At 40.2% G+C, this 25,532-nt stretch overlaps 1 protein-coding gene across 1 annotated transcript in view; it reads right to left on the bottom strand.

The window, feature by feature from the left end:
* Positions 1 to 934: 934 nt before the first annotated feature.
* The window catches only part of NAV3 (neuron navigator 3), a 248,514-nt gene continuing 223,916 nt past the window's right edge, over positions 935 to 25,532 (bottom strand). The window contains exons 27-38 of the mRNA XM_044988256.1: positions 21,948 to 22,101; positions 19,493 to 19,667; positions 16,722 to 16,819; positions 15,563 to 15,658; positions 15,113 to 15,281; positions 14,105 to 14,340; positions 11,068 to 11,222; positions 9,934 to 10,005; positions 9,259 to 9,455; positions 8,239 to 8,357; positions 5,819 to 6,022; positions 935 to 3,548 (exon numbers count right to left, since the gene is read on the bottom strand). Coding sequence (XP_044844191.1) covers positions 3,429 to 3,548; positions 5,819 to 6,022; positions 8,239 to 8,357; positions 9,259 to 9,455; positions 9,934 to 10,005; positions 11,068 to 11,222; positions 14,105 to 14,340; positions 15,113 to 15,281; positions 15,563 to 15,658; positions 16,722 to 16,819; positions 19,493 to 19,667; positions 21,948 to 22,101 — 1,795 coding nt within the window. The 3' untranslated portion in view covers positions 935 to 3,428. The remainder of the gene's footprint in view (positions 3,549 to 5,818; positions 6,023 to 8,238; positions 8,358 to 9,258; positions 9,456 to 9,933; positions 10,006 to 11,067; positions 11,223 to 14,104; positions 14,341 to 15,112; positions 15,282 to 15,562; positions 15,659 to 16,721; positions 16,820 to 19,492; positions 19,668 to 21,947; positions 22,102 to 25,532) is intronic.

Raw genomic sequence — 25,532 nt, 5'->3', positions numbered from 1 at the left:
CAGGATGTTGACCAATTGGAAAGTCTTCAAAGAATTGCTACAAGAATGATTTGAGGTCTGACAAATAATACCTTATAGTGACACACTAAAGAAGCTTAATCTATTTAATTTATCCAAGAGGAAATTAAGAGGTGATGATCATGTAAAATGTGGAATAAATTTCTGATAGTAGGTTGCTCTTAAATCTAACAGAAAAAGGCACAATGAAGTCCAATGGTTAGGAGCTGAAGCTACACAAGTCAGACTAGCAATAAAGCACACATTTTTAAATAGTGAGAATAATTAACCATTGGAACAATGTATCTGGGGATTTGGAGGATTCTCCATCACTTGAAGTTTTATATCAAACTGGATATCTTTCTAAAAGATATGTTATAGCTCAAATAGAAGTTATGGCCCTGATGCAGAAATTATTAGATGAGGTTCTGTAGCCTGGGTTATACAGAAGTCCAGGTTAGATGATCACAATGGTCCCTTTTGGCCTTAAAATCTATGATTCTATGAGAATTAAAATATTCACTGACCATCACTGACTTCAATGAAACTACAGTGATTTATACCTGCTGAGGACGTAACCCTAAAATCATATATACTATAGGAACAATTTTACACGGATGAAACCAGTAGTGTTGCACTTGAATAAAACTGGTGGAGTGGAGAATCAGGCCCTTAGATTGTTCCTGAACTACTTCACCATTCTGTTTTGGATTTGTGCCTGGAAGTTGTCATTCAAAAGCAGCAAAAGGATCACTGGAACTAGAGAGAATACATGCTTTCGTTCTTATAAAGATTAGTTATGCAGTACAAATGGAAGGAAAATTACTTCCTTCCATTTGCCATTTTGTTTACATATTTTACCTTTGAAATACAACCCAATAATTCAGTATTCCTGATTGCAAAGACACCAGACCGCACTTTCAATAAATAATTCCACTTTAATGTCAAAGTAATAATTTAGACAGATACAGTGTGCACACCTGCAAAAAAATATATGCAAGCTGGTTTACAAGCTAGAGGAACAATAAACCAATAAAAATACATCATCCAGTTAAGTCCGATGACACCAAATACTTATTATTAGGGCTTTACAAAGACTACAAAACTTTTCAGATGATTTATTTCACTGTTTCTGTCTATTTACATGATATGTTACATCGAAAATGTACAAAATATAAAATGTATACAGACAAATGTTTCACAAACAATTTTTAAGTTGTAAACTAGGTGGACTCACTGAGATGTATTGCAGGAAGTTTTGTATATGGTGATATTGTGTGTGTTTGTGTCTAAAATGGCAGGAAAAGGTTTGCAAATTTGTTCAGAACACACATATAACAAAGAGCAGCTGGGTTTTTAGTCAGCTGTCAGATACGTGTGTTGATGTTTTACAATAGAAACTGATCTAAGTTTTGGGGCTCCACATCAGTCTGACTACATTCTACATGCAGAAAATCAATTAGAGTTTGTCTTAGGGCAATAGCACCGTGTAGGGACCGCTAGATTCACTGAGGCAGCTCAGTGCCATTGAAAACTGCATTGATTTCTTTGTCTTTGTTTTACAGCAAATGACCACAGGGTGGCCACAAAGAGTTAGTAGCACCAATTACACATCCTGAAGGTAACATCCATTTCCGTGTACAGTACATATACACAATGCCATAGCCCTTGGATTCTTTTTTTTTAATTATTTTATCCAGTTGTCTCTTGTGGCGATAGCATTTCCAATTATTCTGATCACTTTTTTAATGCAATCTGTTTGTAGCCTGCCATGACAGATGCACTTAAAATTTCATTTTTTGCCCCCAAAAATGTATTGGCTCAATATACAAATTGAAACATGCTCACTCTAGAACTGATAGCTCCTGCATAGTCATAACAACTGTAAATACAGGACAAACACACGAGGTTAAAAACAGCTTTTAAGGTTTGCATTCTGTATTTGTTTGCAACATTGAGGAAATCTCAGTAAGTGTAACATCTCAACACCAACAGGATAAAATACAATTTCTTGTTTGTTTGTTCTGATTTGTGCAAGGCTTTTTATATTTACAATACCCACCCAGTAGACTGTGCAAAACCAACCCACTTTTACAGTATAAACTCTTCCTCTTCCACAGTGGACATCACTGCTTCAGTGTTCTTTAATGCTATTTTTTTTCATGTACAACAATATCAATCAAAACAACATGCTTAAAACTAGAAAAAGAAAAAAAATAAACAAATATTTGTGCTCATGCTGCATCAAGTGCATCCAGCTCTGCTGGATAAGAATTCGAAACATCCTTCAAAAACTCCATTCCACAGGACTGAATGGATCTGGGTCAGCTTTCTCAGCTTTTAGGTGATAGTGGAAGTGGGTTCTGGGTTTCTTGTATATTTATGAGGGTAGGCAGAGCAATCTATTCACAAGATAAAAATACTATATAGCAACTGTTCTTTCTCCTATCCATTTCTTAAAAAATCATGATATACAGATATGAGGCTACTGTGTTAACTGACGTTATTTCGGTAGTAAATGAAAACAAAACAGTGTAAATTACCAATGGTTTAGGAATTAAACGAACTGTAAAACTGTTCTAGAAATCTGTTTTAAGGCAGTGAAACAGCACCATAGGAAATGTTCCTTCTTCCACTGAAAAGGCTCAAACAAATGAAGCCCTAAAAAGCCTTTAGTCAGTGTTGATTAATAATTGGTATAAAACTGTAAAGGAGTGGGTAGGTGGTTAAAAAAGACCTTTGTGGTAAAAACAACTTTATAAAATCGGTGACTTGTACACTAAAAACTTCATGGAGAGTGTCACTGTGACCATGGCAATTAAGAATTAAATTGGCACTTATCCAGCATATCCCAGTAGTGTTTTCTGGTGATAGCACAATACTGTTTGTGCTTATTGAGTTCCTATCATCATCTTTGATTCATTTTGGAATGGGCAGTAGTGCACGACAAACACTACTGTAGTCCTGTGACCAGCACCATGTGGCACAACAGAGGTTAGAAGAGGATCAGAGGACTGCACTGCTAATGCAGCACCTCAGAGACAAGGAAAGGAAAAAACAAAACGTTTGTACTGTAAGCTTTTAAAAAGCAAGAGAGAGAGAGAGAGTGAGAAAGAGAGAGAGAGAGAGGAAAAACAAAAAAAGGTTCCAGTTTGGCTAACACATGTGCAATCTGCTTAGTTGCCCTCCCTTTAGGGCCCTTTCCAGTTGATTAATGGAGTCTTACTTGGCTCCACTGATATTGAAATGCCTTGAAATTAAACAAATTCAAGCTTTCCACTTCGCTTTTAATTCCTGACTTTGCAGAGTTAAGCCTCCTGCCTACCTACAACACACTGCTCTTGTTCAGGGACCTCGGTGTGCTGCTTTAATCCTGGCAGTAGTTAGTGGCAATAGATTTTACTATAATCCTCTACCCAGGTTCGTCCCCTCTAGAGAGTTGACTCAAGAGAAGAATCCAAAATATCATCATGGTGGCTGGTGCTATCACTGTCACAGCTTTGCGCACTCGAGTAATTGGCTGCTTCTTGGAGCCTCATTAGCATATTCATCTGAAAAAGAAGGTAAAGACATGTTTATGTAATCACTGTAGCATTTAATGCAGCAGGGGCTATGTCAAAAATTAATTAAACTACTCTGTTGTATGCAGTGTGCTGGTACCCAGAGTGAGAGAAATGGCAAAATGATTTCATAACGGGCAAAATAGCAGTGGCTCCTCCTGGCTGCCACCCCTTGCCCGGCCTTCGGTTTTTTAAATAAAAGCATGAGTGTAAAGGTCTAATAAGCCATAGGGATATAATAACTCTGCAATTCAGTGCTGTGAATAGCTGCAGCTGCAACACAGACAGGCAAAGGAAACAGTATCACAGCTGGACATCTGGGCCCGTATTTGGAGACAGTCAAGCCTCCAATAATGTTTTGGCTGCTGTAGGCAGAATAAATTGGAAAAGCAACTGCAAACATGATCACATGAACACACACCCTCCGAGAGAGAGAGAGTGTGTGTGGGGAGGTGGACTGTAGCCAGCTGCTACATACAAGAGCACCATCTGCTGCTCAAGAGCTGACCTCAGCAAAAGGAACAGTAACAGAAAACAGCAGACCATAGTCCTGAGGAAAGGGGAAGCATAACACAATTCATTTGGGTATTATTGGAGCCTGTAGCACATTTGATAAATCAGCAGAAGCCAACGCCTGCCCTAGAAAATTGCTCAGATTCTTGACGACAAACTCAGTATAATGACGATAATTTTATTTATAAAGCAGCACTCATGCCAAGGTCCTCAGAGCACTGAAAAACATTAGCCCAATTTTAAGACAGTGCCACATTTTAGGTGAACAGTTCAGGTTCCTTGTAACAAAAAATATGCAATGAAAGGTAAGAAGAGGGAAGGTATTTTATTTGTGTGAACCCTTTTCAAGTTTGCTCAGGAATACTTGAATGTCTATACTTTGTGGCTACACCATTCACAGATAATTCTATAAGCTTTGAACATTGTACTGGGGATACCACGAAGCAGCTTTAAGCTCCAAATTCAATGTGCGTGTTATATACCCTATGTATGAGACAAATACTGATGTTTGTGCATGTGTGTTACAGTCTATGTATGAGACAAATTCTGAAATGCCTTGTTATCTCATACAGGGTTAATGGACCTGATCCATCACCACTGAAATCAGTATCAACCCTCCCATTGGCTTCATGGATGCAGGTTCAAGCCTATATGCAGTGAAGATGCCACACTTTTGCTACATGGGAGATGGGGGAGGGTCCAGACAGCAAAGATTCATTATGGTGAGACACTACTTCTGCACTACAGTCTTAGCCATTTCTACACATTGCTATGTGGAAGGGATAACGAATGGGCTGGGAGCGTGGTCAGAAGATTCACTCGCAGTGCAACTCCTAAAGGGTCAAAGGACCACTGCTGTATTTGTCAGTTGGGAAACAGTGAGTCACATAGGCTAATTCCCTACATTATCTGGAGATTCATGGTCTGATTTCTGGGAGATGAACGCCCTGAGCACTTGTGGGGATTCAGGAGTAATCTCTTTAACACCGATGTAGTTCAGAGCATTTTCTCCAGAGAAGGTCCCTTTTCTTTGGGTTTTCTCCTTTTCTCAGAATACCACCCCCAGCGTAGGGTTCTCTATAGTTATATTATGAATGATAACAAAGGCAATCTACAGAGTGAGATTTATAAAATAATAGTACTGTAGTATGGCTGATATAATATACTTTTAGCACGGAAAATAATAGTAAATCTAAACATCCATGGGCATATTTAAATAAAACAATGCATTACATGTGTTGTCTGGTAATGATTTTGACTGACTTTTTTCCCTATATAGTAAACAATGATGCAATAATAAGTTATTCTGAGATATTCCTATGAATGGGAAGAAGGATGTTCAATTCCCTGTTCTGCTACTGTGTGTGTGAGACCTTGGGTAAGTCACTTAATCTCAGTTCCTCAGTTCCCCATCTGTAAAATGGAGGTAATATCTACCAACTATACAGGGTGTTTCGAAGGGTCAATTGATTCATGCGTGCTAAGTGCTCAGCTAGTACAATGATGAGGGTCATGCAAGCACCTAGATGATGGGAAATATATACAATGAAATTACTGAGATTTTCAAATTGTAACATGAGGGTGATGCTTTCTATTCGAATACATTCTCCTGCTTTTCTTCTTTTTGATATAAATTGTAATTAAATAAATTAAATATATAATGGACCAGTTAACTGGTATATTCTTTATGTTTCAAATTCTAGGTTGAAACACAGACTACAAAGGTAAGCAAAAAGCTTCGTTCTTACCAAGGGATCCCCTTCGGTGTCACTTTGTGGAATGTGCTTGGAGGTTGTTCCTTCCTGTGCAGATGCGTAACCCTCAAACCCAACGTCTTCTGGTCGTAACTGAAGTAATGCTGGCCATTCATGCTGCACAGGTGCAGAGCTCCACGGGTAAGTATCTGCTACCCACTTTGAGGGATCCTCCCATGGCGCTCTTTTACCATACATCTAAATTATGGATATAATACATTTAGTTATTTAGACTGCGTGCTTTTCAATACATTACTATTTATAATACCAGACAAATGAAATCAAATGCATCTAAACAACTTTTGCAGCAGAGACTCAACTTTCAAAAGTGCTCAGCACCCACAGCGATGGTCCGAAGCTCAGAAGAGCTCACTTCCAACAGGCACCTAAATGAAATGGCCGCGTATTCAACAGTGCTCCACACCTAACAACCCCTAATGAGAACAAAAAGAAATTGAGAACAGTAGAAGCTACAAGTTTTGATAAAATCTGAAGTGGAACTTTGGGAAAGGAGAGAGAAATATCACAAGAAGTTGTTTGCGAAGTAGTTGGAAAGTACAAACCGATTTTAAGTGACATTATTTTCATGCATCTTGCAAAGAATAGGAAATAGAAACTGATATGTTCCATTTACACAGGGCTTATAAAAGCTGTAGCAGAACAATAAGCAAGCCTCTTTAATCTTGAGTAGGAAGTACCTTCAATAGGTGAAGAGAAGAAATTCACCTAGCTCCTTTTATCTCCAGCTTACTCAGAGAGTCCTATTTTCTCTGAGTGCCACAATGATCTTTTCTGGACTCAGATGATCTTGGTCCTATTGCTTCTTATAAGAACATTTATTTTCTGTATAGTGTAGGCCCGGCAGTATAAAAAAAATAAAGCAAGTCTGTAAGACTTCTGTGTATTATGTTGTTGTTAAATAATTCAGAATGTATAAGAACTGGGCTGGTTTGTGGCAAACCGATAATTTCTTCTGGAGGCTGCCATCTTGTGCTCCAGAAATGAAGTTTTCATTTAAAAAAAGTCTGTAGCCCTCATGGTTGTGAAAATGAATTGAACTACTCCTGTTGATATCAAGTTTATTTTTGTTTTAACTCTGCAGTTTAATAAGGACAGTTTAAATGTTAACTATTTCACTGCTTATTAATGTACTCAAGAAACAAAAGACATAACCATATTATGAAGATGACTCATTTGAATGTCTCAAGTGAGTGGGACTTGGCATGTGGGCGAAGCATGAGAAAATACCACTATTTGTTTTCCTTATTAGTTTCCCGCTGGTCTAAATAAGCCGCACTAATCTCGGTGTGACTGTGCCGATCAGATGTTTGGTACTCTAGCTCAGTTAGTTCAAGCAGTTTTAGAAAACAGAGATGATTCAATAATGCAAGATTCCAAACCTCACCCTATGAAGCAGAAATTTCACCAGTGTTGGCGGTATCACTAGATTAATTTTTGGCCAAAGTTACCTTTCCATACCATATTGTTCGCAGTGTTTCTGTAGCCTTGGTGGTCCCAGGATATTAGAAAGACAAGGTAGATGAGATAATATCTTTTATTGGACCAACTTCTGTTGGTGAGAGAGACAAACTTTTGAGCTACACAGAGCTCTTCTTCAGAATTCTGAATTCCTCATTCTTTTCAGAGCATTCAAAGTTGTAGTGAACAAAAAGAGAACAAATGTAAATGGGCCAAATAGAAAATGGAAAAAAATCAGGTAGAAGGATTACTCTAAGAAAGTGGGGAATAGCTAGGACATAGAAAGAAAAGAAAAGCAAAAATGCCACAGACAAGATGGGAATAAGAGAGACATTAGAGCAGACAGAAACTCAGGGAGCAGTAAGACAAAAGAGAGTCAGAGTCTCATGTCCACCAGCGCTTGGTGCAAAGTGCCTTAAATTGGCTGAAGAAGCCCAATGGGAAATAACCATAGCATGGGGGAACTGTCTCCTGCAACAATTGCAGTCCATGCCCTTGGTGTATGTGGAAAGATGGGTTACGTTGGGAAGAGTTGTGGGTGGGATAGGAGGGGGTGTGGTGGACATCTCTGCTATGCCTGTTCATCCACTAGTATAAAGCCCTTGAGGTCCTTCCCCTGTGAAGCCCTCACTTGCAATGGATGTGGTGACCCTGAATTCCTCCTCTTCATTACATACACGTGAAGAGAAGAACAAGAGTGTATCCCTCTGTCACAGACAAGCACGATCTCAAGAAAAGCCAAATCATGCATCAGGAAGTGCAGGACAAAAGGGGTCTGGCACTTACTTCTAGAATTCTACCTCCTTGTTTTGTCACTGTGGCAAAACACGTCATTCTGACACATTTCTGAAACGTATCCCAGAAAAAGCTTACAAAAACAACACAAAACGATGCTTTTGCTTTTGAAGCAAGACACAGTGTTTCTACCTACATACCTGAAGCCCCTCTCTCACGGCCTCCAGAAGATATGGCACCAAAGAATAGTTCCAAAGGTCTGTGAACCACACTCTGGAGCCATCAACATCCATGGGGCAGGGGAGAAAAAGGCGAGGACCTGGGAAGAAAAGTTTTTTGTTAAATAACATGAACTGTGAGGAAAAAAAATCTCCAAAAAATGTAAGGGAAGATGACTACCGTAGCAAACTTGAATAAAGAGAATGTTTATGCAGCACTACAATTTGGCTAATACCAGGGGCGGCTCCAGGCACCAGCGCTCCAAGCGCGTGCCTGGGGCGGCAAGCCGCGGGGGGCGCTCTGCCGGTGCCGCGAGGGCGGCAGGCAGGTTGCCTTCGGCGGTGTGCCTGCGGAGGGTCTGCTAGTCCCGCTGCTTCAGCCAACCTCCAGTCCGCCGAAGCCGTGGGACCAGCAGACCCTCCGTGCTTGGGGCGGTAAAATGTCTAGAGCCGCCCCTGGCTAGTACTGAGTGTAGCTTTATGTTATTAAAAAATTAGTCCTCCTACCCCTCTTCTAAGGCCTGAACTACATTGGAACGTTTTAGTGGCAAAGCTAAAGGGATGTGATATTTTGCCATCATATCTATGCCATCATAAGCCTTAATGAAGACAAGGTTACACCAAGAGAAAAATGCTTATGCCATTATAATTTATTTCACTTTGGTGAACCCAAATTAGCTATATCATCACAAGTGTGGAGATTCTTGGTACAAGTCGACGTTTCCATGGCAAACACTGTATATGAAACTCTTGGTCAGGTAGTAAGGATGGAAATCACAGGAGAACAGATTTCCTCGTACCATTTCCATTACTTCCTTGTTTCAGTCAGGTTGGCAAGGCATGTTTCCCATGGTGATTTAATGTTTTCAGTATCAGCTTAAATACAAGATTTTACAAAGTCAATTCAATTTCTACAAACTTTATGAAAGGTTCAGGCTTTACCCTTATTTCACTCTGCTGGCTGAGAAAAGGCTAGCAGCACACTGCCTTGCAAGGACTCACCAATGGTCACATCTGAGGAGCTGTGCGTTTCTAAAAAGCTGTTGAGATGATGCCATGTCTTAGGGATCCAGTCAATAATCTTGATGAGGTCATTATTGCGCATGTTCCTTTCTATTTCTGTCTCAATCAGTTTCCTTCTGAGATACCTGCCCAGGAAACCTTTTACTGGTTCTGTGTGATTAGCACATAGCACCCACCTAATGTGAGAAGAGAAAACATCAGATAATCATACAACGAATAAACATTGCCTTCCATCTTAAACACAGAAACAATGACATAGTGTTTAATGCTGGTTATCTACTAAAATAAAAGTCAATTCTAATAATAAATCGTAAGGATCTATTTAGTCCGTATCACAAGGGTGATCTGAGTGCCTGTACTTCCTTAGCCAATGGTAATCCAGTATGTTATAAGGTGGGCATATTACTACAATCTGGAACACCCTGCTGCCATGGCAGAGGGGGTAGCAGGAATGATATTCTGTCTGTTTTGCCAGGCGGAAAAGTGCCACACAGACAGCTGTCATTAAGGGAAAGGGGGAAGAGGCAAACAACTGTAGAGTGTGATTAAATTCAAGATGGGTGTTCGAGGATAAGCTGGAATTAGAGGAAGGAAGGCTGAGAGGCCTGCACAGGGGAAAACAGACACATTTAAAGACAAAGACAGTGTATTTACCTGAAATTGTGATGCAGCTCTAGATTTGGTGATGAAGTAACCCCTTGGTTCATTGTTCCAATAATATAGGGACTAAAAAGAGAAAAGTAATACATTTAGTAGGAAGCGTCACTGCCACAGAATCCATCCAGGAGGCAGTTCAGAAAATATTCTTTATTTTTATCTTGCCTGGAGTCATCTTTGATAAAAGAAAGTGCAGATGCTGTTTAGTCTCAAATTCCAATGATTTCTGGCCAGACTTATTTTTAGTATATTTGTTCTTGCATTTTTTTTCCTTTTCATACTTACGTTTTACTAGTGGTCATAAGCACTAAAGCTAAATGAAGCAAAAGAGTACTCATATACCTCATTATCTGTGGCTGTTTAGTGGTTTTACTTCCGGGAACCAGTGAATCTTAGGAGCACTGGGCCATAATACACAAATATTTTATGAAGGGAAGCCCCTAGCACAGGCACTTTTATAGCAGAAATAGGCTGATTAATAGGCCGCTAGCAGTTTTCAAATACCTTAATTACTTTTTATTCTTTTTTGACCATGAAAGACAGCCAGTCAATCACAATCTCCTTTGGTACTATGTCTAAACAACTTTTCCACTCTTCTACAGCCAAGTAAATTTTTGGCTCACAGTATAGCTGTTGGAAACAGGAGGTCTACCACAGAAACAGCAACTACTATATAGCATACTCCATGGGTCCATATTGTATCCAGGAAAACACCTTATGGATAACTACCATCATGCATCTGTTGTTACCCTCCCACAAGCTCTGGGATCTTCCCCTGGAACTAATATGCCTGTGTTCCATCACACAGATGTGTTCTATAGTGGTGGAAGGGGTTAAGATCCTGATTCAGCAAAGAATTTAAGTACATGCTTAACTTTAAGCATACATTTAAATCTCATTAAAGTCAGAGAGTGTTAAAATATGCTTTAAGTGAAGTACACACAAGTGCTTGGCTGAATCGGGATGGAATTACTCACATATTTTAAGTTAAGCACATGCTTAAGTACTTTGCAGAATCGGGATATAAGAGATACCAGGGTAACTTATAACGTATTTCATCATATCACACTAATAAAGAGCTTGTAATTGTTTTAAGCACAGAAGGCAGGGAAATGAAGAGCTGCTACCTACCATGTATTATATTTACAATTGAGGAAACCATTGAAGATATCACTCAAAGAACCAATATGGTGGAGGTTATCAAGAATTATTACTACAGGGAGATCAGCACCACTGTTGTCAGCACTGCACTGCTCAGCCAGGTTAGCTAGGTATTGACGCAGATCCTTCAGCAAAAGAAAACAAATAAAACAGGAAAGTAAAATGCATTTAGTCACAGTAGGGGGAGATTTTCAAAGGCACAAAGGGGAGTTAAGAAATTTCCCCCAATGCTTATATCTCAGCTGAGTTCCCATAACCCCAAAGACTTGTTTCTCAGCCAGGCCAAAACTGAAGTTTCAGCTGTATATAGAGAAAATATATAGCTGACATGGTGTAGTGAAAACAAAAATGTAGGTAAGTCTCACTAAAGGTAAGGTAATAAAGTTTGTGTCCTGCTATCCCGAGGATATATTTCTCAGCAATCCCGCAATAAAAGACTCTATATTCCATTACCAATAGGCTGAGCTATTTAGTTCACATAGTAGTCCCGCACTTTTAGGAACACCAGATTAACTCAATTCAAACAAGAGATTGTTATCTCATCTAGTTCACTGCTCCCATTCCCTCAGATTTCTGCCCATCATCTTTATCCCCTCACAGACCACCTGTTCAACCCTTTGGGGCTGCTACGTCACATGCCACAATAAAGTGTATTGCTTACGTTTATTTCTCTCTGTCAGCTAGCTACCTGGGGAGTAATGGTGGATTTGGGGTTGGGGAAGAATGGTCTGTAATCATGACAATTTATTTTGCTGTTGATGGTTTATTGTTCCTCAGTCTTCTGGCTAGTCCAGCTTTTTAGCTGTCCCTTGTGTGCAGTCTACAGTATAGCACACAGCACAGCAACGAGAGCATGGCTCAGCCTGCATTTTCCTGGGATAGGGATTTTTCATTTCCCGCATGACTCAGAATTTGCCCCAGTGATTTCACAAGATTGGTACACAGTCTCTCGACAATCCTTGTTGTGAATCCCTGGCACTTTGGACAGAAATCTCATTTTCATTATACTGGATCAGTGATCGCAAAATTGTATTTTTTTAAAGTAGAAACATGTTATTTGTTGCTTTGGGAAAGTTCTTGTTTGGTTTTATAAATATATTAGGCTTTTTCTGACCAGGTGCCTTGAGGGAAAATCATGAGTTTCTTCCTAGTTTAGCTCTGTAGCACCATCTGTATTGTTCAAGCACACATGACAAGGATTTATTTTTTCTTTCTTACAAACTATAAGGCAGGGGTAGGCAACCTATGGCACGTGTGCCGAAGGCGGCACACGAGCTAATTTTCAGTGGCAGTCACACTGCCCGTGTCCTGGCCATGGGTCTGGGGGGGTCTCTGCATTTTAATTTAATTTTAAATTAAGCTTCTTAAACATTTTAAAAACCTTATTTACTTTACATACAATAGTTTAGTTATATATTATAGACTTACAGAAAGAGCCCTTCTAAAAACGTTAAAATGTATTACTGGCACGCGAAACCTTAAATTAGAGTGAATAAATGAAGACTCGGCACACCATTTCAGAAGGGTTGCTGACCCTTGCTATAAGGCTTACTTGTCAAATAATCTTAACACAAAATAAAGAAAAAAATGAAAGAAAAATACACACATACACTTGCCAGTGAGCCAGCAAAGCAACATTTTTGTGAATCACTCACATTATATATTCTACATATATAATTCTGATAAATTTGAGCATGATATCTGTCAGAGTGAATGATATCACAAATCATTTGCAAAAAGGGAATGAAAATAGGTGTTTATGACGGAATATTTCTCTTATCTCCTCTATGCAGGGGCAGCTCTATGTACACCTCTACCTCGATATAATGCGACCCGATATAACACGAATTCGGATATAAGGCGGTAAAGCAGTGCTCCGGGGGGGCTGGGCTGCACACTCCGGTGGATCAAAGCAAGTTCAATATAACACGTTTTCACCTATAACGTGGTAAGATTTTTTGGCTCCCGAGGACAGCGTTATATCGCGGTAGAGGTGTATTTTGCCGCCCCAAGCACAGCAGTCAGGCGGCTTTCAGCGCCGTTCCTGTGGAAGGTTCGCTGGTAATGCGGATTCGGCAGCATGCCTGCACCTTCGGCATACCCGCCACCGAATTGCCGCAGAAACCTCTCTGGGACTGGCAGACCTCTCGCAGGCATGCCACCGAAGGCAGCCTGACTGCTGCCCTCACGGAGACCGGCACACCTTCCCCCATGGCTTGCCACCTCAGGCACATGCTTGGTGCACAGGTGCCTGGAGCCGCCCCTGCCTCTACAGTCCGTGTGGACTTTCTTCTCAATCTATGCTAACAGCGCTGCATGCTCATCACAAAACTCTTAGCAAAAATATTGATTTTCTGACTTTTTTTTTTGGAGTAGCAACCAATTTACACATCCTATTTAGGGTACCAGGTAGCTTGTGAGTTACTTGTTGGTAATTTGGTTATTCTGTGAATACCTTGGCAATCTGAGGTATATAATTAATTCAACCTGCATGTTGTCTGAAGCAGGGGCTAAATGCTGTATTATCAGCACCACTACTGTAGAATTCAGGAGAAAACAGCAGCAACCAGAACCTATGTAGTGCTAAGCAAGGAATTGAACCCAAGTGCTAATCCAATGCCCTGTGCACTAGATCACCCTTTCCACTCCCCCATCCAGTAATTTTGGGCTACCATTTTCACTATCAAAATGCAAGTCAGACTAGCACTATATTGTACAGCTAATGTCTTCAGAGAGAGAAGTTACTGGAACTCCATGGACTAGAGTTAAAATGGCATTTTATTCTGCCTTTATCAGCCTGTGAAGTGGAAGTCCTAGAAGTGCCCCAAAATTTAGCTCTTCTACACAATATCATGATGCACCACTCAGATTACAAAGAGCTGTGGCTGCATGTTTCAATCACTATAGGAAAACATAAAAACGAGGGAATTGTGTAAATTAGCAGGTCTAACTCTTGCTCATCACTACAAATCAGGCAACAAATTTGTCATTTTTAAGTGTAACTTACCTTGCTTGATTTGTGATCTACATTAAAAGTAGCAATTGCATCCTCAGTTTTTTTCCTGCCCACTTTAGTTATTATGTATTCAGCCAATCTGTTGGCTAAATAGGTCTTTCCAGTGCCACTGGGTCCTGACAGGATGATTCTGTGATGCTCCATCAGTAAATTAAAGTACCGTTGGGTAATTGGCTTAGGAATTAGTGTATCAAACACAAAACTGTCCAAACTGTTTTCTTCCACTCCTAGGAATAAAAGAAAAAAATAACTTGTCTCCATTCAAGGTGATATCTAAAATAAGCATAAATTCAGCATGGTGTCTGCTGACATCCATGCCATGCTGAGAGCAGGTACATGCTCTTATCTTATAATCCTATCTTCTCCAGGGTTTGAATACCGCTGGAAATGCACAGAAACTTCCTAAGGGGCAAAAAGATAAAACATCAGCAGCATCACCACCATGAGTAGATGGGTGGGAGCAACAAAATCAAAGTAAATGTGAAGAGAAGGTTCTGTGAGGCAGAGATGTGTGTTTCAAATGTTAAAGGCATTTAAGATAAAAAGGTTGAAGTGACAGCAACAAGGGTTACCAGCAGAAAGACATCACATCAAATGACGCGGTCCTTTTGAAGGCTCCCAACATAGAAAAAACCCTATGTCTCTTTGAAATGTTTAAAGTCCCTATTGAGGAGCAGGATGGCTTAGAAACAGTTCTGAATGGAATTCTTGAATTTTGTCCCTGGTCTCTATTAAAGCCATTTGTCCTTTGCTGTGACTTTAAAGTCAGTGAGAGAAGAGAAATATTTTTCATATTATTTAATATTTATACTTCCACAGCACCAAGAAGCCTGAATGTGCTAAATTCTATACAAACTCATTCAAAGAACTCACATGACAAATGACTTCCTGTGCTGGACATGTGGTGAGAAAAAGTCAGGTTTAAACGATAAATAGAAGGGTTGGGAGGGATATAATAAAGAAGAGAAAAATATCTGAAATACATAGTTGTGGTTTTACCTTTCAGGTTCACGGTGATGATGTTATTATCTCCAACCAGATATCCACAAGGCAGCAGTTCAGGCACTTCCAGGCTATGGGCTCTGATTAAATCCCCTATACAGTAGCTAGCAATACAATCGGAGCTTAAACCCAGGCTAGTAACTGGATCCACTCGGAAGATATATTCCTAAAATTATACATAGATGCAAGATATAAAAGTGTGCATGGTCATCTCACGTGAGACAAGTTATTAAAACACATACTTTAGTGTAGGTGGAGTCCCATTTAAAGAAGACTCAGCTCTATGCATTACAGAGAAGCATACGTAAACTTAAAAAAGAGCAAAAGCATTAACTTAGGCTATATGAAAAAAATGAATTAGACAAGTCAAAACTAACCAAGTAGGGAGAGTTTATGGGAGACAAAGAATATGGAATTAACTGATAAACCAACTTTTAAATGCCCCACCTTAAAGAGACGTCTAATTACTCCATCTAAAACGTCCCATTTGGTTTTCCCACTAACCCCAATGGATCCTATCAAATATGCCTGCGTCTTTTGATCCTAGAAAGAGAAAGAGAGAGAATTCACAAACTGGACTAAAATTGGAGGAAATCAGTTTGCCACATGCATTTAAAGATCTCTAAGTTACAATGCTACAACTTGGTAATTAACACATACAAATAGGTATAAGTAATGTTAAGGTGGACACTTCAGTCTTACTTCATGCCATTGTCCACCTATTATTTTAATTATATTGTTATATATGTGGAAATAAAGTACATTATATAGATCACACACAGCTCTAAGGTTTCTCCTGTATTTAGGGTTACATGCGTGAGTTAAACATCAATGGCTGGCATTTGCTTCATGGGGTAGTACAAAGCTGCCTTATCGCAGGGCAGGATCTGGGCCTAGCAGTATAAAAATATTGAATTGTGACCAAGTAAGCTCCTATCCCTTCACACTGAGTCACTTAACTTCAAAGTAGTCATACTGATTTATTTTCTTTAAGAAATCTACGGTTGAAACTATATTATAAATTTTTGACTTTGAGCTAATATTTTTAGCTTAGTTGTTTGGGACCATCTGTGCAAAAGTGATGTAGACTTGTGGTGGCACCTGAGTGATAAAAATAAAGTAAGACTCACTGTATACAAATACAGGTTACACTATATTAGAAAGATTTTTGGAACACAAAACATCAGATCATGAGGATATGATTCAAAATTGATTAATTCGGACATCTCAATTTTGTCCATGTGAGGAGCATACTTGCAGCTTGCCAAGAGCTATACCTAAATTACAATGACCACCCCTTTGAATAGAAGCCCATCTGAAGAGACTACAGGTCCCAGTATGTAATACTCCAACTTAAACTGAGTCAGACTAGTAGTCTGTCTGAGCCTTCATAAAAGCAGCAATAGGCCATAATGCAGAAGATTGTGGGGACTGCATTTGACAATGCCTGGATTAGATAAAAATATAGGAAGAAAGGATAAAAGAAAAAGGGTGTATGTTGAATGTTTGACTTTCAGTCCCTGACTGAAAATAGTGCAAATAGCTCAACTATAATGGTGGTATTTACTATATCTGTGATTCTAGGACTTCAGGAAAATGAACGTACCTTGGATCGACCATAGCCCTTACGTATGGTGACTATAATTTTAACACTGTGGCCTTCTTTGGGGAGGGCTCCATCTGTGACATCATCCAGTAAAATATCTACAACACAAGAAGCAAACATATTTTATAGAATGTGATTAATCTAAGAAGTGATATAAACTTTGTTTTACTCGTTATTTTAATGTTTGTTGCAAGGTCTTTTAGTAAGAAAGGCTGCTATCACAACAATATGCAGTACGATCACTTTAATTGCTGTTAGAAATGAAAAAGTACTGATTTGTCAGCTGATGAAGGCAATCATTCCTAATAAGCTTTGGTTGTGTGTATTCTGAGTTGAGGCCCTATACATTCCGTTAGCTACAATACATTTTTTTTCTTTGCTTTTCTTACTGGAGTGTGTTCAAAACTACCATGGATCCATGTGACAACCTAGTTTAAACCTCATATTATGTAGAAACATAACCTTTGGATATCCACCTTGCCCTTTAAAATGCTGTCAGCTGAAAAATAGCAAATCCTGAAGCCAAAACTCTTGCTGCTATAAGCCTATTGGGTTTTACCTTCCCTTCCCAACAGAATTTAGCTTACACCGATGAAGCATAGTTACATGGAAGAGTCCATCTTTCCTCATGATGTAGCTTCTAGAGCTGCATTTCCTTACTGTTCTTTTCATGTGATCAACTTCCTTGATCAGAAGGAAGAGGAACTTGCCCAGGAAACTGCTTTGTATTCAGTCTGGACTCACTCAGTGTCCAGCCACTTCTCTGATGATAGGGTTGCAATGCAGGACTTCACAGAGGTCTTGGAGGTAGAGAGAATCTCCATCTTCCCCTAGACATCTGTTTCCTGACCTGCCTCTTCACCAGCTCCTTCAACAGGGCTCCTGTTAGGTGCTGAGGCCATAATATTCCTGCAAGGAACCCAAACTGCGCTTTCCCCACAATACTTTTTTAGCATAGCATGAAGGCTTCCACTCCTGGGGGCTTATCACTAACTGTCTGAATAATTCAAAATCTCCATTCTTCCCCATCCTAGCTTGCCTTGCCAACGGAGCAGACTCCAGTTTGTGCTTCATTAGCCTCAGGTGTTGCAGCCCTCAAGCATGCTTAACTGGACCATAGCTCCAGAGCCTCTGGTTAATAACCTCTTGGTCTCTACAAAAGTACCAGAAGATTTGATGGTGGAAACTTCCCACATTTGCAAGCTTCCTGCTGCCATAGCAAAATGTTTAGATTGGAATGGGTACACGTTTGAATGGGATCTTCCTCTCCTCCGTGTGCCTCAGACTTGTTAGTTCTTATAATCAGAAGTAATCAGATTGCATACTAGAAGAGCATGCATAAATAACACACACAGAATTATACACAGTCTATAGTTTTTTTTCGCTGTATCTGACTTAATAGAACTCTAGATTTAGTCAGAAACAAGAGATCTAGAGCTGCAATTTCAGGATCTATTCATGAAAAAATTTCTAAGTTTAGTACTATTGAATGGACCACTGCTCTGGTATTGGGGGCTTCCTCCCATAGAGTAAGGGGGCAGGGGGGAAAGCACAATAAGACTTTTCCTTCCTGGTACTGAATGAATGTGTTTGCAGTAGAAGAAATACTTCATGCCATGTCCAGGGACAACACAGCCTCATCTATTCAGTGAGTTAATCCAGGCAATAAAATGGCTGGCGTGTAAAGAAAAACATGCTGATTTTCATATAAAATATAAAATTAAACCAGAAGAGAGGCTCAAATACCCATGTAATCAATGACTGGCAAGATACTAGGACTGACTGCCAACTCAAATTATTGTCAGGCAGTTTGGCACATCCCCAGCTGTACTATTGCCCAGACTCCATCTATAATTATTAGCCACACTGTTATTGCTTCCAGAGATTGCATTATACTTTCTACAGATTTGCATTACTGATGGTTTCTCTGCTTCTGCTATGCTCATCGTTTTAACAGTTGAGACAATACTCCTGTTTCTTGGCCACTGTATGCAATGAGTGCAGAAAGAGTACAGTGGGGAGATTGGGATTATCTATTCTCAGACACTACAGTATTGTATAATGTGTGAATGTTCAGAACTTAAATCCTGGTTGCTTTTCTTCATGAGGATTCCCACAGAAGTCAATAAGAGGATTTAGTGAGCAGAGCAGGATTTGGCCCTACAGTCTATGGTAAATGGACTGATCTGGCCCCGACTGTATATGGAAAGAAAAAAGGTCATCCCCACCTAGACTACATATCTACAGTCTACAACAAATTACTAGAATCTAACTGTAAACAGTGTCCACTTTCCTTCCTGATTGCAGAACTGGTGCATCTTTAAGGAATCCGTAGGAAATGAACAATACAATATCTGTAGATAAAAGGGAAAGTTTTAGCAACTTCTCTCACATTTGTCCCACAAAGACACATATTTCAGCAGTTCTTTGGCACCTGTTCTACAATGGTGCCCTTCTTATCAAATATCAACCTGTAGCATACAAAAATCAAAGAGAAACATTGATAGGAGCTAGGAACATACTGTGTAGAGGACAAATAATCTGATATTACTATTCTCTGACTTCTAAAGCCAAATTTTCAAAAGAGATCACCAAAACTATTTGTGATGTCCATGTGCAAACACCCAGTAGCACATGCAAATCTGAGGTATATGTGTACAAATCAATGCATGTGTAGTTTCAGAAGGCACATTTGAAATTTGGACCTTTAAGAAAATAAAATGAAAGAAAAATACATTCATGTTAATCATGTATATATATGTATTATTCACCTGACGTAACAGAGTCTGTGATATTCAAGTTGTTCAGAGAAAGTCCTAATGATTGCCGTGATGAAGAGGAGGATGTGCTGCTTGAAGACTCAGAAGATGGTCGAGCCGGCTTTCCAGTATTTCCGGTCTCTGCCTTTAAGCGATCATTTTCAGCTTTCAGAATCTCAATTTCATTCTAAAACAAAAAGAAATCAGTATAGAAACATGGGAGATTTTTGTCTCTGAAAACCATTGAGCACTGGGTGGTTGTTCAGGCAGCTTGCTGCTCACCAGCACGAGCTAACTGGTTTAGCAGCTCTGTAGCAGCATGTAACAATACATCAACAGTACAATACAATTAGTGGAAACTGGATTCCCTTCAGTGCTGAAATGGGAGGGGGGACTGCTAAAAGTTCCTTTTACCCTTGCATTAATATCACCACTGATCAACACAATGTTCAGGTCCTTGTGTTTACTACAGATCTGACATTTTGCACTTGGAATTTTCACTTCAGAAAGCCATTTTTCTTTGTCAAATATCTTATGTAATAGTTATTTCCTTTAAGTGGTTACTAAAATCTCAGCTAGATAATGCTGCTAAAGTCACAGCAGACTACTGTTGCCGCTAGAAGTACATTGAATCAATGACCTCACCACGGAGATATGAAATGAAAACCAAACAATAAAAATAAGATAGTTTAACTGTTTCATAACCCTTGTTGACATCAGACAGTTTTTGATCATCCCAACATGGTCTTGTTCACATAAGAGCCAAAAAAACCCTTTTGATGAAAACAGATAGTGACAGATGAATCAGAAGAGTCAGGATTTTTTTGTTAGCTAAATCCTCTGTGGTGCCGAGAGATTATTGAGTTTACAATAATCAAATGAAAACTTAGCCTGAGCGCAGCCTGGTACCAGCTAAATCTAGCTTTTAGACGCTTCATGAAACACAGAACAAAGCAACTGCTTATTCTTGGAGATGGCATTGCACATCAGATTTAATTCCATATTCACTCACACTCTGCTAACTGTCTGAAACTTTCATAAAGGCTCTTCAACCACATTTTAAGAGTAAAAAAAATAAAGGATAGCATCCCCTTCCCCTCCCCCCCATGAAAGAAACCAAACAAGCAAAGAATGATGGGAAGTAAAGAGAAGGGGTCAAACATGTAAAGAATGCCAGCAGGTAATAAAGGCACCTAGGTTCAAATCTGGAATAGGGCTCCAGTGAAATGAGTCACGTGACATCAAACCCTTCCCCACCATATATAAAATTATTAACTACACCAGTTTGCCCAGCTGAGGCACATCAGAACTGATGGGCAATGAGGAATCTGTGTTGGGAAGGTTTTAGGGTGCTTTGAGTATGTACAGTATAGTGCTATACAACTTATTTTCCCCTCTACTCGCAGAAACACTATGTGGGCTGGAGAGCCCAGGAAGGTTTTCCTTTTAAGAATGCTCTAGGAAGGAGAAACACGGCAACAACAGTGATAGCCAGGAGCATCAGAGGGCTGGGGACTAGCCCCGCACTGTCCCAACCCTGTGGAGTCATGTGGCCACAGCAAACCATTCCGTCCATTCTAGGAGCACATCTGGGCTGGACCCTTCTCAGAATTTCCCTGCTATTTCAGGTTCCAGACTCTATGAGCTGGTTTTTGCACTTGGGAGACTGAATGTTCAGATGAGGGTGTAGGAATGGGAAGGTGCAGCTAGGACTGAACATAGGTAGGGCCTAAATCAGCAGGGCTCTGTGGTGAAGATTGAAACTGCTGCTAGGAGCTCCAGAGATGGATCCTGTAATGGTGGGAGCAGCCAGCATGCCTCCAACCCCCCAGGACTCTTCCAATGAATGCAGTCTGATTTTCGGAATTTCCCCTTTCTTCACAGAATAAGGTCTCATGCCAATGGAAGGGAAGTTTGTCAGCAGGCAGGGGTTGAGAAGATGCAGGCTGAGAAGCTGGGTTGAGAGAGGACATGAGAGGGGCTTCCTGGGTAATAATTAAGCAAGAATTTTAGTGAGCTGGTAAAAACAAATTGGTTAGGTTTGTGGAGAAGAGTTGGGTCAGGAACTAATGAGTCCAGTAGAGGGGCTAGTCCCCCACCCCCCATTGAGTTAACAAGCTGTGTAACAATCAGCTTCCTGATCTCTCTGCTTGTCTGTCATATCTCTTCTTCCCACCCAAGCCTTTTCAGATTGTAAAAGCCTTAGGGAAGTGATTATGTCTTCCTGTGCATCTGCAACACACATTTTGATTGCTAGTGTAATATAAATGATATGAATTAATATTATCATTATAACATATATGTAGAGTTATCAAGCCTGTCTCTAGGAAGTGCTATAAATCTCTCATGTTCCTGTGTATCAACATTTTTTTTAAATAAACAACATAAAATAATGGGAAGGAGTTAAAAACCAAACAAGCATGCTTTACGTGAGCACTACTCTACTTACTTATGCCACTGCACTGACCTGCATGCGGTTCATGGCTTCACGAATCTGATCAAGATGGTGTGCTGAGCTGAGGGCCTCGAGACGAATGTCTGTTAACTTTAGCTCTTTTTCCCTCAGCTCACTCTTTAGCTGTAGAATAATTTCAGCTTCTGCCTCTGTGCACTCACATATCCTAAAGAGGAGAAGGAAAATAGGCGGGAGATTAAAGGAAGCTTTTCTCCTGTAAGCAGTGTCATTATTCCATATCAAAGAACAGAAAATGGTTGCTGCTGGTAAAACCTAAGAATGGAGAGAGAATTTTATGAAGAGGTTCAAACTGCAAAATAATAATACAGAAAAAAAAGTAAAAATATCCAGATGAAATGATCGTTTCTTTTTTATCCTTCAAATTTATTTAGTTTCCTGTGGTGGAAAAAAAAAAGATGCAAACAACTGAGTATGTACAAAAAATAGAATTTTATTTACATGCTTGTTTTTTCAAATGTGGAATGGCTGTATCCTCAAATAGCTTGAACTATATTTCTCAGCTGTGTCACTTTTTCTGTGCAAAGGGTACAATTTCCCCAGGTATCAGTGATCAAAATGGAGCTATGGTGGTCAAATTAAAATATTGGTACATGCTAGTTATTAGACACCAATAGTGTGCTTTGTGCTGTGCAATACACAAAAATACAGCCCCTACCCTTATGATCTAAAAGACAGTCCCTGCAGAGGCTGTCATATTTACCTATAGACACCCCATTATAATATCTGGTTTCTCAAATACTGCAGTTATTTACTTATACATATAATAGGGTAAATATGTAACTGGCTAAATGTTGATTTTTACAATGGAGATCATTGCATAGTGTGGTTACAAAGACAGAAGCATTTCACTTGACTTTGTCTCGTGAAGCCCAGTAGCTACCTGATTCTCATTCTACAATGGTACAATTCGCCTCACTTGTAACGTAGAACACCATGTCCCAGAACCCACTTGCTATCTTAATTAAATCCATTCCATAACATAGAGCTGCCAGAATATGGAACAAAAAGTTTCTGCCACACTTCAGCACCAGTCAATGCTTGCAATCAATTTACTCTGATGTTATTTTGGTTTTATTACTTCTTCTAAATAGTTAATGTTCATAAAATACTTTAAAGATGAAAAGCACTACATAATCAGTATTATTATTGCTACTAGTATGCAAACATGAAACAGAGGTCAGCTTTTAATTGCCAGAATGCATGCAAATGCATTTTGGGAAAGAAAATGACACACTTTTCAGTTTAGCACTGGGATATGCAATTCCATGCCTCACACTCCTTTTTACCGGGATCTATGCTTGTATATCACATGACCATTTTGCCTTTTCTTTGGTGCCCAGATTAGAGATGACCTGCATATACACACATTAGACAGACAGAAGCAAGCGGAGGAAAGAAAAGGCAATGATTTAGAACATGAGACTCAGGTCAGAAAAATTAAAAAGAAACCTCTGCAAAGGAAAGAAGATGTAGTTCATGGCATATAAAAACATTAAATGGCAAACTAAAGAAGGGAAAATGTCAGACTTTAGCCTGACTATATTAACAACATGTACCAGTATTTTATATATGAGAAAAAGAGATAAAGACTCATATTACAACATACCAGGCCATCCCCCTTCACTCAACCACTGCAGCCACCGTCACCACTGAACTGATGAGGGGTTTTGCATGTGTGGGAATACTGAAAGCGATAATGACTGACCAGAAGGCTGACTTTACTTCAAAGCTAATGGGGGAATTGTGCAACCTCTTGAAAATCAAGGCCTTGCAGACTTTGGTCTGCCACCCCCGGACAGATGGGCTGGCGGAGCGCTTCAGTAAGACACTGAAAGAGATGCTTAGGAAATTTGTGACCTTAGATCACCATCACTGGGATCAGTAACTCCCACACTCCTTTCTGCCATCCATGAAGTGCCACAGGCACTGACAGGGTTCTCACCATTCAAACTACTATATAGGAGAAAGCCATGCAGGATCCTAGACCACCACTGTGAAAAAGCCAATTGAGGGCTTTTGCTAAAGAAAACCTGCTGAAATCCCAACAGAACTAGAAACAGGCCTGCAACCAAAGGGCCAGGATGTGAGAATTTGGGCCCAGGGATAGGGTATTATTGTTGCTATTGACCTCAGATTCAAAGCGACTGACCAAGTGGCAGGATCCATTTGAGGTGGAAAGAAGGGTGTAAGGGACCAGGGTGTAGGTGGTCACAGCTGGGCTGATGTCTGCCCACCAGGGACAGAAGTCGCCAGGCCAGAGTTAGAGGAATCTCAAGGCCAAGCTCTGTAAACAAGAGTCAGGGATGAAGTCAGGCTGGAGTGAGAGACTGGAGATCAGAGGCAATACCAGGTTAGGATCATGAGGCAGTAGTCAGGGTCAAAATCAGGCTGGAGTCAGAGACTAGAGATCAGGGGACAAGGCAAAGTCTGGCAAAGTAACAGGCCAAGATCTGTGTGGTGGCCAGACAACTTCCTGGGACAGCCCCTGGGGTTAAGTAGGGGCACTTGTCCAATCAGAGGGCCACAGGGTACGGTCACTCTGGGTTTCGTGAGTGGTTCTTTCTGCGGCACCTATTCTCCACGGTGACCCCTGTATGTGCTTCTACAGGGTCTTCCAGTGGCACTGTGGAAATATCAACCACCCTAGGCTTTTCAGATCCAGGTTCTAGTCCCTGGGTCCTTACAAAGGGTGGGGGTGGTCAATTATGGAATCTACCAGCCAGGAAATGCAAATATATCAAGTGAAACTGCTAAAGGCTTGAGGGACCAAAAAGGCCTTCTCATAGCACCTTTTCCCCCACAACCCTCACTAGATCACCTTGCAAGCACCATGATGCAGGGCCAATACCAATGGAGGGAGAACTCCAGCCTGAACAAAAACAACAATTATGAAAACTGATTGAAGCTCAGTATTCTCAGTGCTGCCAGGAGGCATCTACCATCACATGGACACCAAAATGAGGAAAAGGTCCAAGAAATCCTTTGACCCCCTTCCATTGAAAATTTGGGATATAGTCCATAAAGAACTGCAGGCCATGCTGAACTCAGGGGTGGCTGAAGAATCCCATAGTGAGTAGATACCCATAATACTTGTGCCAAAACTCAGAGGGTCAACATAGATCTGCATTGATTTCCAGAGTGAATGCAATAATTGAAATTCAATGAGTACCCATGCCTAGATAGATGAATTGCTGAACAGGCTAGGAGCTGCCAAGTATATATCCACTTTTGATCTAATAAAATGTTATTGGCAGATTCTTCTGACAACCAAATTACCAGAGAAAGCTGCATTTTCTACCCCTTTTGGTGTCTACTACTTTAAGACCATGCCATTTGTTCTTCACAGGGCCACAGATCCCTTCCAATGCCTAATGAACCAAGTACCCATGGATGTTAAACTGTGGCATACAGCAAAGATATTGTCATTTCTAGCAATGAGTGAACGATCACCTAAAACACATTACCACATCACTGTCAGCCCTCAAAGAGGCAGGACTAATGGAGAACTCTGCCCAATTTTGACTGGCCAGCTGGGAGGTAACTTACCTCCGCTATAAAGTAGGTGACAGGTGTCTG

This window comes from Mauremys mutica, chromosome 1 (genome assembly GCF_020497125.1).
Source record: "Mauremys mutica isolate MM-2020 ecotype Southern chromosome 1, ASM2049712v1, whole genome shotgun sequence".
Lineage (NCBI taxonomy): Eukaryota > Metazoa > Chordata > Testudines > Geoemydidae > Mauremys > Mauremys mutica.
Note: the sequence above shows the minus strand (reverse complement) of the source record. Positions and strands in the feature narration are given on the sequence as shown.